Genomic DNA, 17,744 nt, shown 5'->3' on the forward strand with positions numbered 1-17,744 from the left:
GACACTGCCTTGGTGGCTGCCTTTGCCACTTTGTGGACCTGACTGATTTGTTTTCCCCTGAAAGACAAAATCTCTCCCTTTGCCACTATTCACATTGGTATGAAAACAGGCACTGCTGCAAAGCCATACGCAACCTGCTGCCAGAAAAGCTGTACTGCAAAGAAGTGTCAATGTCCTCTTCTTCTCCCACCCATCCCCTTGGGTATCACCACCTCCCCTTCTCACTGCCAGGCAGGTGGTTGGATTATAGTTCCTGAGGTTTTTGGAGAAACTCCTTCAGTAGGCACATGACGGTTCTTCCACTGGAGCTATTGGGCTCAGCGGCTTCAAGGTGCTGAGGGAACGGAAGGCAAAGGTGGATGGATCATACACAAAGTGGGGTGGCGGGCAGCCTCCATTGATGCTCTGCCGGGGAATAAAAAGAGGGATTAAGTCAGTGCTCATACAAGCTGTAAATGGTGAAGTTCCTGCCTTGAGTGCTGGTCACATCCCTCTCTAGTACAATTGCACCTCCTTGAATGCTTGTACTTGCAGCAAGTGCAACATAAGCAGTGAAGCTCTTTGCTTGTATCCTTACTTCTACCCACTGAGAAAAAAGCATGCATATCCCACCTCCTCCAGGACTGAGATCCCCGGGATCCACATGCCTAGGACGCATTGCACCTGCAGCCAGTAAGTGAAATAGGATATCCATGATGCATTTAGAGTCCCAGAGTCAGAACAGCAGCACTGCCAGAAAGTATCACATGAAAAAACTAAATTCAGATTCATTTGGCCTTGAAGGAGGACCTGCTACACTTTTAGAGCAGGGAGACAAATCAGTCATCCGGTCCTAGTTTTCAACAGCTCTCTCGTAAGGGTTTACAAATCACCTCTTCTTTATAAAGTCCCAGTCACACTGAAACTCCCCCGAGTTTTGGCTCCAGACTCCAGAGTTCAATGAGGAATGGCTGAGAGATTCTCAGAGGAAAAGATCCCACCTGAAGGCTTTACAGCCTTTTTGTACCGCTGCACCAGCCACCAAAGACCATTCTCTCCTCTTTTGCTCCCAGTGCTCAGGGCAGATCCAGAGTAAAGAGGCCAGAAATACCAGTGCACTCTCTGCAGTGCATGACAGGAGAAAAATGCAGTTCTTTCCTAGGCTCTGCTGGGACCTGTGGATCCCAGAGGAATTATAGGGTCAAGGAAGTGATTCTGCTCTGTTAAATAGGAAGTGGTTTCCTTCTGCTTCTTGGGGACTGTTCTGTTTCTTCTCTTCTGCAAGCACAAACACCAGTGTGGCAGCTGCTTCACAGACACTCTTTGGCCAGGAGATGAGGTCTCATCACTTCATGGGCCAGCAGAGTATTTAATCATAATCCCATAGAGTTCATTTCCCAGGGATAGGGATGAGCTACTGCGAGTGTCACATGCTGGGAAGTTCAGAAGCTTAGAAACTCATGCATATGTCCTGCACCCTCATCTCACTTCCATCACTGCTGGGAAGGGCTTTACCATTGTTTTCATGGAGGTTAGAGAAGAGATCTGACCTGGGCTCTGGTGTTATGTGTCTCCCTGCTCCCTCTTCCAGACTTTTCCTAGCAAGACCCATGATTTCCGCTGCTCAGCCTGCACTAAGGGACTGCTTTTCAAATAACAGGGCTTTTTAGGAACAATTACCAACTCTGCTGTCTCCTCTGAGACAGAGGTTCATTTTGGGACTTCAAAGTCAGGTCTATCAGACAGCTGCAACCACAAAATGGCACGGCAAGGTGATGTTTTGATGCCACCTGCTTATGTCCTGGCTGGGTTTTCACTTGTCATCACAGGACAAACACAACTTTTCCCAGAAAGCTGATCAAATGGCCAGGCTCATCCAGTCACATCAAATTAGAGGGAGTTGTGGCAGTGCCCAAGCCAGGCCATAGGTGCTGCAGTTACATGCAGCAAGATCTGGGAGCCTCTGCCTCTAGGATCTTGGTCATAGCTGGGCCCCATAAGCCTTTCATGTCAGAAAGGGCCTCTTTAAAAGCCAGTATGGGCAGCATGTTCCTGCCTAGTTGGTATCTCCTCTGCCAATTAAGATGGGCACTTGAGAATGGAAAATGCCAACATGGTGCTTGGCATCATCTGTGCTTGGATTTTCAGCCAGCAAATCATGCCCTGCTACATCCCCCTGACACCTTGGCCAGCAGGATAAGAAACAACAGAGGCAGATTTAAGGGCCTTTACTCAATAGCCACCTGCTGTGGGGTTATATATGGTGTGTGCTCTGGCAAGCCTCAGAGCTGGAGAGTAACATAGCAACCCCTATTCAAAGCTAAGGGGCAGAATAAATCAGCACATTTGTCCTTCTCCAGAGCAGAGAATGTCCCCTGCCAGTGCCAAAAGGGAATGGGAACAAAGAACCTGGCAGTTCCCTCCATTTTGAAATGCCAGACAGGATTAGGGAAGGCAGCTGAATCGGTTCATTTCTGGCACACAGCAGACGAAGAAGAGGCTGGGGAAAGATGGGTCCAGAGGACAGGCAAAAGTCATCCACAAAACCCACCAGGCTTTGGATGTGAAGGTGCCCTGGGGTTTCTCTCTGGACCTTTTTCTGGGTCAATCTATGGGGCAAAGAGCTTTCCCAGGTACTGCAAGGAGCACGGGCACAGAACAAAGGCTGAGGAGGACAGGGATGTGAGAAGACACAGGAGGATGCAGAGATTCACAGTTGGTCAGGGAGCTGCAAGTAAGGCTCAAACTGCACCAATCCTGCCTCTTCATCATGGAACCTCTCAAGCAGCCACAAGATGATGTCTGGCTTTCAACAGCACAGCTATGACAATGCAGGCAAGGGCAGGGTGAGAAGAGCCCTGCAGGCGCTAACTGTAGGCAGTAACAGGAGGATGCAGTAATGCAACCGCCTTAATTCATGGCAACACCAGGACCAATCTGCAGTGATTTATAACCCTGAGCAGTATGGGTCTGTCTTGCACCTACTCCATGACTGATAGAGCAGCAACTCTGCTAGGAAAGGCGAGCACCGGCCTCAAATCACTCCACACTCTTCTTGCAGAACGGCATGTTTTCTTTGGAGCCTTATCCTGCTCTAGGGATGACCAGACCTGATCTGGCTTAGTCCACGACACCATTTGGGATCACAGCATGTGATGGTCTGGCTCTGATGAGTAGCACAAGGCAAAGCTCTGTAGATGTATTCCCAGAAAGAAGACGGATAGGGCTGCCTGCCAGAGAGAGAAACGTGTTCCTCTCACCCTATCCACTTGGGCCAGCTGCCTCTCTGTAATGTGGGCAAGCGTCCTAGCTAGCCTGCTCTTCCCCTCGGGTGCCCAGTGCCAGCCTGGGATGCCTAGGATGTCACCCTGACTACAGAAGGCTGTTAGAGTGGTTGCTGCTGCTGCAGCAGCTCCAGGGAGCTTGCTATAAACCTGCCTGACAGCCCCTGCTGAGCAACCCCAGACCAGCTCCTGCAGAGGCTCCTCAGAGCGCAAACAGTCCGTGCTTGACATTAAAGGCCGGTGTGTTCACTCTAATGGCATTCAGACAGCTGGGTAACTCACACAAAATGGAGCCTAATATGGGCCCTGTGCTAATGGCAATCATTAACCAGAGCCCTCAATTTGTTAGGCAATGTATTTACACAGCTGGAGAATGGCCTGAGACACGAGCACTCAGCTGCAGGCAGGAGGGGGCACACGCTCTGTCACACGTGCCCGTGCTCACTTGCACACGCTCACCTGCTCTCACGCGCCTCAGGTTCTCCCCAGGACGCAGGCACTTCCCTGGTCACTTGTTCACGTCCCTCTGTGCACACACAGACCTTCTCGTGACTTGGAAATCGAAAGGAGAGCTGTCCCTGCTCATACAAATCTTGTCTGCTCACATCGTAACTCAAGCCAAGCACGGCCTGAACTCCACGGGCATCAGAGGACAGTCCAAGGCAGCACAGCTCATCACTTGCTTATACGACTGCCCAGAGCAGGGGGTAGTTTCAGTACCTGCAGGCACCTGTGCTGCCTCATTGCACACCTCATTTGAGTTAGAGGAGCTCCTAAGGGACCTAGCTTGGGTCACCCTATGTGCAGACCACCTTGGTCACATACACACAGACGCACACTTCTTCCTCCATATACACGCACCTACATGCACACTCTTGCAAGCCTGTCACCAACTGCATTACCACCACTGAATACAGGTGGTAAATAAGCAGCCAAGCTTGAAACATATCTAAAGCACATTAACAAAGCAGCACAACAGACAATGGTACAGATAGCAACCGGATGCAGGTGCCTCAAAGAAGACCAGTGAGATTAAATACCGCAGAAGAAATGCAGGATTTCAATCATATTAGCAGCCCTCAGAAAACAGAGAAATGGGCAACTGCCTCTTAAATCCATCTGTAACATGATTGTACATATCAACAAGGAGAAAGTACATAGGAATAAGATAAAATAGGTAAAGGATAAGTCTACTGAAACAAACACATATTCCTTCTAGAAACCCATCCCTTACCCCTGTGAAGTCTGGGAAAATATCCCAAATGCAGATTGTGAAACAACTTTATTTTGGACTCATGATTCCACAGAAGTGAGGTTCTCCAGACGAAGCAGAAGCAAGCACAGCTCCAAGCACGCTTTCAGCTGTGGGAATGACAGTCCCCACAGGAGGGGTAAATGAGGTTACCTAACACAACAATGTCTTAGAAGGGAGTGGTGTGCCAGGGGTGATACAAAACTAAGCCCTGCTTAATACTCTTTGGTCCTCTTTCATAAGACCTCTAGTATCCGGGTGGGATTCAAAATCAGATCAGCTTGCGCACTCTGCCAACCCATCCCTTACTCAGGGCCAGCCCAGCACAGGAGTCCCTTCTTTTTCCTACCCTTGGGCCCTGCTGATTGGGAAATGCTGTTGAGTTCTGTTTAAAGGATACTGCCTTCCAGTGGTGGATGCCTCTCAGTGGTGGGTGAATGATCCCTTTGCAGTCTGCAGAATCACTTGTTAAAAGTCCTTTGGGATGAAAGGCACCATGTAATTGCAAGTTGTAAAGGCGCATCCGATTCCCACCACTGCCCTATGTGGAAAGGAATAAATTCCCAAAAGAGCCTTGGCAAAGACAGACGTCTGCCTGCTTGAGACAGTTGCCTTGCCCAGGATTAGACAGAGCCAGAAGTAGTACCGACACTCAGGCAGGGCACTGAGAGAGTAAAGGCTGTCAGACTCCACAGTGGAGCATTTATAGTTACACTGCTTTTAATTCCACTTTTCATTCTCCTTCCACTCACCCCTGACAGGTGATTAGAAAAGAAACTGATGACACTTCAACTTTGATGTGTGAAACTATCAGCTGTGAGCAAGGGAAGGGGACCTTCATACTTGCTCCTAGCTATATTCCAAACATGGCCCTGACCAAGTCACTTCCTCAGTTTCTCCTGTCCTGGTTTCAGCTGGGATAGAGAAATTTTCTTTCTAGTAGCTGGTACAGTGCTATGTCTTGGATTTAGTATGAGAGTAAGGGCGATAACACACTGGTATTTTTAGTTGTTGCCAAGTAGTGTTTATATCAAATCAAGGACTTAGAGCTTCTCATGCCTTGCCAGTGTGAAGGCTGGAGTGGCACAAGGAGTTGGGAGGGGACACAGCTGGGACAGCTGCCCCAGCTTCCCCAAGGGATATTCCACACCATATGATATCTGCTCAGCATATGAACTAGGGGAGTGATGGCATTTGTCTTCTCAAGTAACTGCTAGGTGTGATTAAGTCCTGCTTTCCTAGAGATGGCTGAACATCTGCCTGTTGATGGGAAGTGGTGAATGAATTCCTGGTTTTGCTTTGTTTCTGTGTGTGGTTTTTGCTTTACTTATTAAACTGTCTTCATCTCAATGCACAAGTTTTCTCACTTTTACCTTCCTGATCCCACTGGCTGTGTGGTGCCTAGTTGCCAGCTGGGGTTAAACCGTGACAGTACACCACAGTCAGGCAGCCAGGATGAACTAATTACCATCTAGGTGTTGGGACCTTCGCTGAGAGGTGATTTCCTTTCAATTACAGTCTTGCTTCAGGCAGTTTTCAAGAAATAGTGGCTGACAAGCAGGACCAGCTCCTCCAGTGGAGCAGCAATTCACATTTAACTGCTGCTTCATTAACTCCAGGAGGGCCTCTGACAATTTATTCCAGTCAGACCTAGAGCAGCAAAAAGAGTAACTTCTCAAAGGCAAGCCCCTTTCCTCCTGGAAGTCTCTCCTCCACATCCAGGTTCATATACAGTTTAATTTCAGCTGAAATATACAGCATAACAGAACTTCATTTCAAGACTATCCTTCCTTCTCCTCCAAGAAAAGAAAGGGACAACTCCAAACACTGTTCTGATAAGGAAAACAAAGCTCTGCAGTTAGCATTGTTTCCCTGGGTTCTCCACTGCCCATCCCTAAAAGGCTGAAAGGGCTGTCTTCCTCCATCAGCATATGGCTGCCCAATACCAACTTCCTTCTGTGCAACCACATTGCAGAGAGCAGTTCAGCAGTTTACAAACATATCACTGTTCCCCTCTGAAAGGAATGAAACCCCTTAAGAATCTATCATACATCTGCACATCTGTGTGCAGAGTTGTCAGATGGCAACTACCACACTTAAGAGAGGTGCAATCAGACAGACACCACTGAACTTATTTGGAAGGTACTTCAAAGGGCCTAGCAGATGCTTGCTGGTCACTTGCCCAAAAGCAGAAATAAGCCAGTTTCAGCTATGGGTCCCTGCTGGCACCAGCATGGTAAGCCTTTCTTCTCTCTCGCACATCTTTGAGATGTGTCTTTGAGAAAGCTGTCTGCAAGCTTTGATTTGCCTGCCTGACAACCTGAAGGAAGGAGGCTGCATGTTGAAAAGGGACAGATGGGTCATTGGGAGGGGGCAGGCTGTCAGTGGTCCCTGGCCAACCTGAGGAACAAACTGCTCCAGGGTCCCAGTGAAGGTCATGCTCTGAAGGCCACACAAATCTCTTACAAACAAGTGAATGAACCCACATGCCCCTACTCATGAGCTGTGTCTTGTCCCCACTTTCTCTCCTTTTGATACAATGGCCTCTGCTTCCCTAAACACACCTGCAGCAGTTTCTGCACACATCACAAGGGCTGTGTGTGCCTGAGTGGGATGAAGAGTGGGCATGAGAGGAGCTCCAAGCACCTGCAGACACACGCAAGGCACAATCTAACCCTAAGTCAAAAGTCTGTACCTAAGTGACGGTACCTTTTCCTCTCCTCCTTCCCCACCTTCCCTTTCTCTTTCTCTGTGGCAGGAACATCCTCCCTCCAGACAGATCACAGTCAAATGCCCTTGCAGTACTCCTCCCTTCAGGCCAGGAGCCCCAGCTACCATGCTTCTCACACCGCCGGCGCATGGTGTGTACTTGTGCATGTACAGCTTCGAGTTTGGATGAGACCAGGACAACCTGATTGCCTCTGGCCAAGCAGGCTGGCACAGAGCAGCACGTGGCTTTCAACTTAAGGGGAACCCAAATTAAAACTGCAAAGTGAGTATTAATTACCCTGGCATGAGCAGGCTGCAAACACATGCTGACACAGTGTGCTTGCCTCTGGACAAACCGCCCCCAAGTGCAGGAAGTAGGTGTATTATGGGAGAGGTGTGTGGGAAAAGAAGATTACAGCTCTAGGGATTGAGAGAGGGAATGGGTGCCAGGTTCCCACAAACACGTGAACAAAGGGGAGCGAGGAGCAACTGCAGTGGGACTGGATGTGGTGGCAAAAGACGTGCCTGATGTGCCATCTCGGACTTGAAGCTGTGCTGGAAAACAGTGGCAGAAGCCATCGTGACCCTCTGCCATTCCCTACCCTTCTCTCTCTTCTCCACTGGGTGTGACCCAAAAGTCATCAAATCTGTGCCCCTCTCTGAGAAACATGCCGTGCCACTTCCCAGCCCCTTGCACCATGGTGCCGCCAGCCACAGCCACCACCAACACCCAGGGCTGCCCCAGCAGCAGCTGGTCGCTGGGCTGCACCTCTGTCCTAAACTCCTTTCTACCCCTTCCCCACACACCCCTTTTCTTAAACCAGACCCGTAACCTACATCTGACCACAAAGCAAGGACAGTGCTGAGAATAGGAAGGATGTCAGCCTCCTGACTCACCAGCCACTCTCTGCTTTCATAAGGCTGTCTGGATTATGGAGCTCTTGGTTATTCCACAACATCCCTTCGGCAAGCAGTTACATGATATAACAGATGCAAGGGCACACATAGCAGGACTTTATGGAAAGCAGGCAGCAATAAAAGTCCTTTAAGGAAGCAGAAAAAGAGACATGACAGTCCCTCTCCTGGCTGCTATGGACAGGCTGAAGTCTAGTTAGCCTTTGCCATGAAATCTAATGAAAGCAATGCTAAATAAAAGAACGTCTAGAGCCAGATGCTTGGGATTGTTTATAACAGACAGAGGCATTCCCACCTTGGCTATGCTGGATCCAGGGGAAACTCTGGATAAAGTCTTTTGTCAGGAATTATTCACACTAAGGGCTCAGGTTGTCCAGGACCAGCTATCACTGCACAGAGACCCTCAGCAGAAGCAGGCAGCTCAGTGGCTGGGTTGGGAGCATGGGGGGAGCTGGTTCCCCCAGTAATCAAATGGATATTCATACTGTCATTTAGGAGAGGACCTTCTCGATTTTGCTCCTCACACTTGTGCCTATCAACAGGAGACAGGAGCCCACCCAGGGAACTGGAATGTTAAAACCTCAATGAGCAGCCTCTGCACAGCAAGTAACCCAAGGATGCGACCCACCAGGGAGATGAGTCTCTCGCATTGCTTCTAGAGGGCAGGTTCAGGTTTAGGCACACTAAAGACAACCAGGACAGTCTGACAAACTGTTAGCTAGCTGCAGTTTGGGACCTCTGCTGCCTGAGATGTCAAAGCTGTTTGTACTGCATGATACGGTACGAATAAAGACACAGCTCAAGGTATGTGGTTTGAACATCAAAGTCCAGACTTCAGGTCTCCTCACACTGTCTCTCTTTGGGCAAGTGCTGGTTTCTCAGTTTAAGCCTGCCTCTGGGATGCTATATTTAGCAATGCTTGCAAAGCGCATTGGGAGCCTGTGGTGGAAGGGGCAACATATGTGTGTGTATGAACACACAGTCTTCTGACTTTTTAGAAACCTTTACCTCATGCTGTGTGGCCAGAACGAGAGGTTTGCACCAGTACTACTCTGTCACCTAGCCCACCTTACATTTGTGAATGGCTCAGGTATCTGCCAAGAAGGCTTAGGCCAGCGTATCTCCTGCTCAGCTCCAACATGAAAAGGTCCCCTATTTTAGGAGGAGAAAACCTAGCATGTTTCTGCAGTGGCCTTTTAGGATGCAGATGCAAGAGATATAAGAGACGGAAGTCATTCCAGGGATCTGGCCTCTGTCCAAGCAGAAGGCGTTCTCAACATTGATAAGATCAAGGCAAGAGCACAAGAGGTTTATGTTCCGATTTAAAATTCTTATTTTGTTTTTACATAGCAGAAAACATCTCTCTGATCAGCCAGGTTATCAGATTGGCCTTGAAATCCTTACTCCCTCTCTGCCTGCTCCAACAAGAGCTCTTAAGATACTCAGGGGCCTGCCAGTTGGGTCTTCTACCCACCTGCTGCTGCTGCTCAGATAAGCCCAGCTTCATTGATCCCATTCAGAGACTGCAGGTAGGAATTTGTGATGGAAGAACAAGAATAGGACTAGATGAGTGTATTGTAAAAGGGCTTGGAAAACTAAAAACTTGTGGTATTACAGAAAGACTTTGGAAGATGGGTCTCTGCGTCCAGAGCTGGCTACAGCTGACCAAGCCTGGTCCAGGGCAGAGGCAGTTACCTGTGAGCATGAGCACATCCTTCCAGTCATCCTTCCAGTGCTAAGGAAGTGTCTCCATGCAACACCCAGCTGAACTGTGCAAACATGCTCTGAACACTCAAATGCCCGCACACACACTGTGCCCCTCATCCACACCTAGAGCTTTGCTTCCAGTTACACACATTACACCAGCTGACCAGGTCTGCACACACACATCGCCCACCTCACTGTGCAGCACCCACGTAGCCTCATGCCAACCCCTTCCCTTGCAGTGACATGTGCTATGCTACACGTATCTACTATGGACAGATCCATACTTCATACACACACTGTCACCTCCAACTGATTTCTGCCCGAGGGGCTGATTCTCCTGTTCCATTATCCTTTATTGGAGGGAACAGAAGCAAGCTCTTTTGAGCATTATTTTCTCTTCACTATAGGCCCTCACCTTGCAGAGCTGCTATTCCTGAACACATTTCAACACAACTGCACTGCTGGACATTTGGGAAGTTTATTAATCTCTCTCCCTTAATCTGTTTAAGTTCTTAGACTTGTCACATCACTGTACTATCATCCCTCTTAAGAACTGTCGAATGAGTAGAAAGGTTGTAGCTTGACACCAGCTGAGCTGCCCTTCTTGGGAAGCTGAAGGCAACAGCAATAAGGTGACACCTTAGTGTTAAAACAGCACATGGAAAAGCAAAACCCCACCTCACTACCATATGAAACACTGCCCTCAGCAAGGACAGGATGAAAATGCTTCATTGATATTACTAGCAGATCACCATCCTCGCAAAGGAGGGAATAAGCATAATCATTTCTCCTTCACTCTATCTGGCAGCAGAACTACAGGGAGAAAACAAGCATGTCTTAGTGGCTGGATTGAGATTTCCCTTCATATGACAAGAGCATAGCATCATCCTTCAGAGGTACTGACCTCTCTCAGCTGTTTCCAGAGCTGAGGCACCTCAGCAAGGTATTCTGCCAGGGACCTGCTGCCTCCTAAGCTAGATACACTAAAGTGGGCACTTGCAATCATTTGAAAAATGGAAGCAAAAATGTTCCTTTACCTAATGACTCTGCCACCATGACAGACCAACAAGAGACAACAAATATCATATGCTATTGTCATGGAAACCACATGAGCACCTCAGGTATAGAGATGCACTGTCACAGCTTGGCAGGGTTGGCCAGAGAAGCATGGATTCTGTGCTATCTGTCAGAATGGTGTGCTCTCAATTTCTGCTGTTTATTTTAGTGTGAGCTGACATGGGCTCAGCAGGGAGCAAAGGGATAATTCTGCCTCTCAGATTCTCCAGGGACACAAGAGTACCTGCAATAATGAGCTCAAGGTGTCAGAGGAAACCACGCCACTGAGGCATCACTGGAACCCCAGGGACTGAGGGACTGACACCAAGCAGCACCAGAAACAGCTACAAGTCCATGGACACCCAGGAAAAATAGTGGAAGCACATGGACAAGCGTAAAGGAAGGTAATAAACAAGTTGCACTAAAACATTGCAGCAGGATTAGACTGTCAGTAGGTCTGAAGGACAGGCACAGTACGGGGAGAGCTCACGGGGCACAGAAGGAGACAGCTCTACTGAAAATAATCCAGGCAGGAGCACAAGAGATGGTAACAGATCAGGATTAATTGTGCAATCAGAAGTATCAGGTCATTGTGGGGTTGCTGAAAGACAGGACTGAAGTGCCCTAGCAGAAGGCATGTAAGGGAGTTGGAGAAACACTGTCCAGCTCTGCACTAGGTTCTAGTCAGGCCAACCTGCTCCTCCTCCTCTCAAATACCAAATTCACCAACAAAGCAGTGATGGATAGGGGCACTCAACAGCATGCCCATAAACAGAAGCACTTCTAGGTGCACAAAGGCATCAGTCCCATTTCCTGCTTGACAAGGTATAAACCCTGAAGGATCCTGGTCTGTCATTCATCCCTCCTGCAAGACTATAATTACTGCAATGAAAGTAGCAGCTTTATCACAAAGGATATCTGTTTTCTTCAGCCTGACCTGTTTTTTCCTGTGTATCACAAACATGGGGAGCATCAGATGGGGCTCAATGGACTAAGGCACTTGTTTTGGCTGCAGCGTGCAAGGTCACAGACACATCTCCAACAGCACTATCCAGCACTGATCAAAAGAACACCAAGGTACCTACGGAAGAGACAGGCTGACTGAAAAGTCAGGGGATAGGGTGCTAGAGACAGAGACTCAGAGGTGCAGGCAGCATAAATTACAAGCAGGAGAGTTGGGCAGACCTAGCCCTGCCAGGCATGTGTGTGCTCAAGAATGGGAGATGCTCAAACACTGCAGTGTCAGCCCAGCTACAAAGCCACTCAAGCAATCTAGCCTCCCCGTCTGCCATCATCCAGTCTCACACGCCATGCAGTTCTGCAGGTACAGCCCATTTTCTGCAGCTGTCTACTCAGTACCTCTCACCCCTACCAAACACCACTTGTTACCTCAAATTAGCACTTCCCTCAGCCAAGAAGGATCCAAATGACACCCTATAGGACAGTTATGCATAGCTGTATGAGCTCACAGCAGGGAACATAGAGCTTCACTCAAAGAAAACTTTGAGCCCACAGCCTTCAAAACAGAAAAGCCAATGTATTATTAGCCTCATCAGCACCTAACCTAAATTACAACTAGCAGTTTTTGTTATGCAGCTGACCAAGCCACAGGAAACCTCCAGAAATAATCTTCTTGGTATAGATGCTCAAAAAGAATCACCACATTCAGATATCTGTGGAAAGATGCAGGAACTGGATCAGAAATGGGCAACTTACATGAATTTTAATTACTCTAGTCTTCGCTCCACAATTCTTCTTAAGCAGCATCTTCTGAAAGAGAAGTAGAATCCAGGGATTAGTAGAAGTACCACGAGGGAACAGAAAGAGGGAGGTTGCAGGAAGTCTCTTTTCATCAACATTTAATTAGCAAACAAGATGGATGGAGGGGTAGGTGAGATATGAAAGGCTAAGAATTACTAGAGGTGGCCTAGCCTGAGACTGTCTCACCCAACCCGCACAGTCCCTTGGCAGTGACTGACACCCTGGGATCTGAAAGAACATACAAGAAATTCCAAGGAGAAAGTGATGGAACAACCGCCTAAAAGGAAGTTTCTTCTGTCCGTTAGTGGTTAGACTTTGCCCTGAAGCAGGTGAATTTATCTTCCTTTCATGAAGAATAGTGTATTTAATGTAACTGTGGATGTTCTCATTATTTAATAGCTATTTTCATTATGTTTGTTTATTTAGAATTAAAAAACAAGGTAAAAAGCACCTGCCCACAGTCCTAAATCCCCTTGCTATATACTGCAAGGGCCATTAAAGTTGCCATAACACATGAACCACACAACTTAGCAAACAGGATATCCTTAAACCAGCAATTACTCTGTGTAACTACGGAAATAAACAGGTGAGTTACAGCTTTATCCCAGTTCTGAAGCAGTGCTTTGAAAGTTGGCAAGTGAATAAAATCATTCCTTCCCCTCAAAAAAACTCCAAAAAGTGACTCAGAGTGGAAAAACAAGGCTTTAAGAGAACAGTTTTTCCCATAAAAATCACTTCAACTACATTTTTATAACAAAAAGTTTGGTGATGGAGGCACATCAGGAAGAAGCTTCTCCATCAGCTTTTGAAATAAGTGATAGACTTTCCTAGCTCCTGCTTGTTTTCAAATAATCAGGTTGCAAAAGACCATTAAGATCACGGAGCCCAACCATTACCCCAGGACTATCAATCCCACCACTAAACCATGTCACTAAGGGCAAACTGATCTCCCTCATGGCTGCCTCTCATGACCTCCAGCCACAGCCACCCCCTACCTACCACCTTGCAGTGACCCATACTATATAGCTGCTGACCTTACCCCTCATGGCTGGCCCTCATCTCCCCACAGGATTTCCCTTCATGGCCACCCCTCACAGCCCATGGCTGCCCCTGCTCTCACCTCCCAATCTCCTCTCACAACCGCCCCACTTCGTCCCTCATGACCCTCCCTGATGGCTGCCCCTGCTCTCTGCTCATGATCTTCCCTCACCTCTCATGGCTGTTGCTCCTGCGCCTTCATGATCTCCCCTCACCCCTCATGGCCGCCTCTCCTGCTCCCTCACAACTGCCACTCTCAACCACCCCAACCTCTCCCCTCATGGCCGCCTCTGCCCATTGCAGCCTCCCCTCATGATCCTCCTTCAGTGACTGCCCATCTTGGCTGTCCCACCTCTTCCTTCATGATCTTCCCTCATGGCCACCCCTGTTCTCCCCTCACCCCTCTTGTCCCCCTTCATGATCTCCACTCACCTCTCATGGCTGCCTCTCTTGTCCCCTCACAACCTCCCCTCTCGACCACCCCATCTCTACCCTTTTCCAGTTGGAAAGCGGCATCAAGTGTGGGAAAACGCTCCCCACATCCCGCGCTTTAACAAAGTGACCGAAGTGTCTTCCAGATTAAGTTCTTCACACAGAAGACCTATGGAAAGGCATTCCACCATTTTACCAACATGGGCCTTTCAACTTCCTCTCTCCTTTTATTTGCAGTCATCTTGCTTTTTCCGGTAGAAGATAAAAGCAACACAGTAACAGGAACCTTGGAATCTCAAAAAGCTTAAAAAGTAAGGAATACACAAACAACCCAACGAAACTCAGAAGAAAACAAAACCCCAAACTGAACACCACAGCAGCTTAAATCAAAGTATGTATTGTTTTTCCAGTAGAAAGTACTGCTGAGACGTGGGGAAAGAAGCCCTGTTCCTCCACCACCTTCTGTCATTCCACACTCCATAAGCACATCTTTGCTGCCCAAAGCTTGGAGAGGGAGTTGGAGGCCCATCCATCATTTCTACACCCATCAGCCTCTTTGAGGCTGTCCAGCCTGGAGAAGAGAAGGTTGTGTGGAGACCTCATAGCAGCTTCCAGTATCTGAAGGGGGCTATAGGGATGCTGGGGATGGACTCTCCATTAGGGACTGTAGTGACAGGACAAGGGGTAACAGGTTCAGACTGAAGCAGGGGAAGTTTAGATTGGATATAAGGAAAAAAATCTTTACTATGAGGGTGGTGAGGCACTGGAATGGGTTGCCCAGGGAGGTTGTGAATGCTCCATCCCTGGTGGTGTTCAAGGCCAGGTTGGACAGAGCCTTGGGTGCCATGGTTTAGTGTGCTGTGTCCCTGTCCATGGCAGGGGGGTTGGAACTTGATGACCTTAAGGTCCTTTCCAACCCTAACTATTCTATGATTCTATGATCTAAAATCCAGCCCTCGGCACGCTGACATGCCTAGAAAAGGGAAGGGCTATACAGTGCAGCGCAACCTGAAACTTGTACATAGGTAGTTAGGGGCCAGAGGAAAGCACATTTGACTGTCCAAGCATGCATAGGAGAGAAGGGAGGTGCTGCAAGGATTTTGAGCTTTTTCTCTTAATCCTTCAGCAGGTGAATCCCTAATGCTGTCTTTGTTATCCAAAGGCCTCAACAGTAGCCATGCCTTGATGCCTTTGTCCCCAGGTCTCACGTGGCAGGTTTCTAACCTCAAAGGACCCCACATTTCTTTGCGCAAACCAGGTAGAAGGAGACAAAGGGAACTGCTGAACTGAACTAACCCTAGCCTGGGCTGTTCAACTAAACAGGTCATTCTCTGGAAATTCCTATAAAACAACATGGGGCTCCATTCCCAGCCAGGCTGCAAGGCAGCTATTGTAGGGCTGTTTTTCACTGTGAGGTTACCATCTTTAAGACCCCCACAACCACACAGTGGAAAAGACTGAGGAGGAGGGAGAACATGGTGGGAGTGACAAAACCCAGGCATTCAGGGAGGGACAAAGAGAGGAGTTGCAAGGTCTTGCAAAGCTTTGGTCTCTGTAAGCGTTTCTTCTAGACTGCTGTGAAACGTTGGCTGGGGTGGGGGGGAAGAGGAAGGTTAAGGTAGACAGCTCAAGCCACAAGGCCAATGGTGAGATAAAATGTGTGAGACAAAGTAGGGTCCAGCAATCAGTCTGAAGTCCTGATTCTCAGTTTTCAAGCCCCATCCTTGAGGTGGAGAGCAGTGTTACAGCAGAACATATCCTGCTGCATCCCATTTGACTACAAGCTGCATGACTCTGGGCAAGACTCTCAAAGTTCTCTAAGCAAGGTTCTCTAAGCTCCTGTAAGATGAGCTTTACAATGGTACTCGGCTGAACCCTCAAGGATGGAGCAAGGCTGTGACACCAAACTCCAAAGTGCACCTCAGTAGCATCACAGGATCCTCAGCTGAAAGTGGAAAAGTATCTTTAAACACAACCCTGTCAGCCAGGGAGCAAGCACACTACCTTCCACCAGTGCAGTCCAGAAGGGTTCAGTGCCTGATGAGGTCTCACCCACAGATCCCCCAGCGACTCCATCACAGTGCAACAAAAGACATTATTTCCCAAGTATCAGTTAGCTGAGGCACCAAGACCTTAAATTTACTCATCCTGACCTTCTACTAAAATGCATAGGGAGGAAAAACAGAGACAGCAATTACAAGACAACAACTAAGACTGTCTGAAAAGTCTGAACCAGCCCACGGGTGGACGGATGGATGGTCAACTGAGCAACTCTACCAAGAGGAATTCAAGTGCTCAGCTATGCCCCAAACCCTATATTTCTGGCAGAAAAATCAGGTGCGCTTTTAGCAGTGCTGTTGTGATGAGTTTTAATCACATGAGGATCTTACCACTATTTGTACTGTTGCTACAATGTGCAGCAAGAGCACGATGGCCTACATAACAATTTTTGCTAGTTAATAGAGATCTTTGGTGTGCCTCTTGATGGGCTTAGAAGTAAAGTGCAGACATGACATCCCCTCGTCCACAGGCTGTAAAACTGGAGCATAAGCCTCAGAGGAAAGTCTCTGGAACTGCTGGATTTTCCTACTTCCGTTTAAACTGGAAGTGAAGCAAGACCATTTGTGCTGTGCTCTTCCAACTTCACTGCAAGATCAAGAACATCATAACAGACAAAACAGAGGGGGGCAGACAGAGAGCAAGCCAGCCACATGATCCTGCAGCTGAAAATGAATAAACAGAAGGCCAGTTATCAAATGTTATTCTATTTAATCAAATTGCTTCCACCTCACTTGCAGCCACACACTCGCTGCGCCCAGCACAGTAAAGCCATGCTTTACAAAGAGTAAGTCAAGCATCTTTGTGTGGTTTTCCATCCCTCGGTTTTCCCTTTCCTTGCCAAACCTGAGAGCAGACTTTCAGTCGTGGAAGCTAAAATGCAGTGCTGCCTAGCAACAACCAGGGACTTTCCAAGGCAGCCTCTCCTCATCCTCCCTCTGGAGACCTCCACGTCACAAGTCAGCCAGGAGATGCAGCAACTCATTAACTCCTATTTACACAGATACAGAGTAGAGCTGAAATAACATTTATTTGGCTACATGACTTGCAGGAGCCTAAAAGCAGGAGAAATGGCCTATAAGAAAGGTGACACATTCAGTTTAGTAACTATGTGATAGAGCTGAGAATAAACTGTAGGGTTTGGTTTCTGAGATTCTTTCTTCCACCTGCAGAAAAGGAAATGGAAGAAGAGATAGCATCTGTGTTCAGGTTTTAATTTCAATTAAAAAGTCCCTCCTGTTGGTCTCTGACAGAACTGCTGGCATCAGAGCTGAAACCTACAGATTGGGAGCACTGTTATTTGCACGAAGGAAAGTTTGTTTTATGATCTTCTGCTTAAGAAGAGGAAATGACAGGACTAAGGAAATGTGGAAAGTCTTTTTGAGGGCACAAGAGTTCTGTTGCTCTCTAAAAATAAGACTAAATTGGAATGCTTTGGGTTAAACTCCCAGAAAACAGCAGAATCTGGTCAGCCTAAAAACCCTCCCACCTAAAAACAGTCTCACCTCCTGTTACACAAATACTTTCTGTTTATAACCCTGTGACTGTGCTCT

At 47.9% G+C, this 17,744-nt stretch overlaps 1 protein-coding gene across 2 annotated transcripts in view; it reads right to left on the reverse strand.

Annotated features, from left to right (window-relative positions):
- Positions 1-276: 276 nt before the first annotated feature.
- LOC308219572 (uncharacterized protein) overlaps positions 277-17,744 on the reverse strand; it is a gene marked incomplete at both ends in the record, with an annotated part of 53,523 nt that continues 36,055 nt past the window's right edge. Inside the window, 2 exons of one of the 2 annotated variants that reach the window (XM_080614771.1) lie at positions 277-405; positions 12,619-12,672. In XM_080614771.1, the coding sequence (XP_080470897.1) occupies positions 277-405; positions 12,619-12,672 (183 nt within the window). The remainder of the gene's footprint in view (positions 406-12,618; positions 12,673-17,744) is intronic. The other variant, XM_080614772.1, reaches the window with a different exon arrangement.

The sequence above is a fragment of the Psittacula echo genome (genome assembly GCF_963264785.1).
Source record: "Psittacula echo genome assembly, chromosome: 4".
NCBI lineage: Eukaryota > Metazoa > Chordata > Aves > Psittaciformes > Psittacidae > Psittacula > Psittacula echo.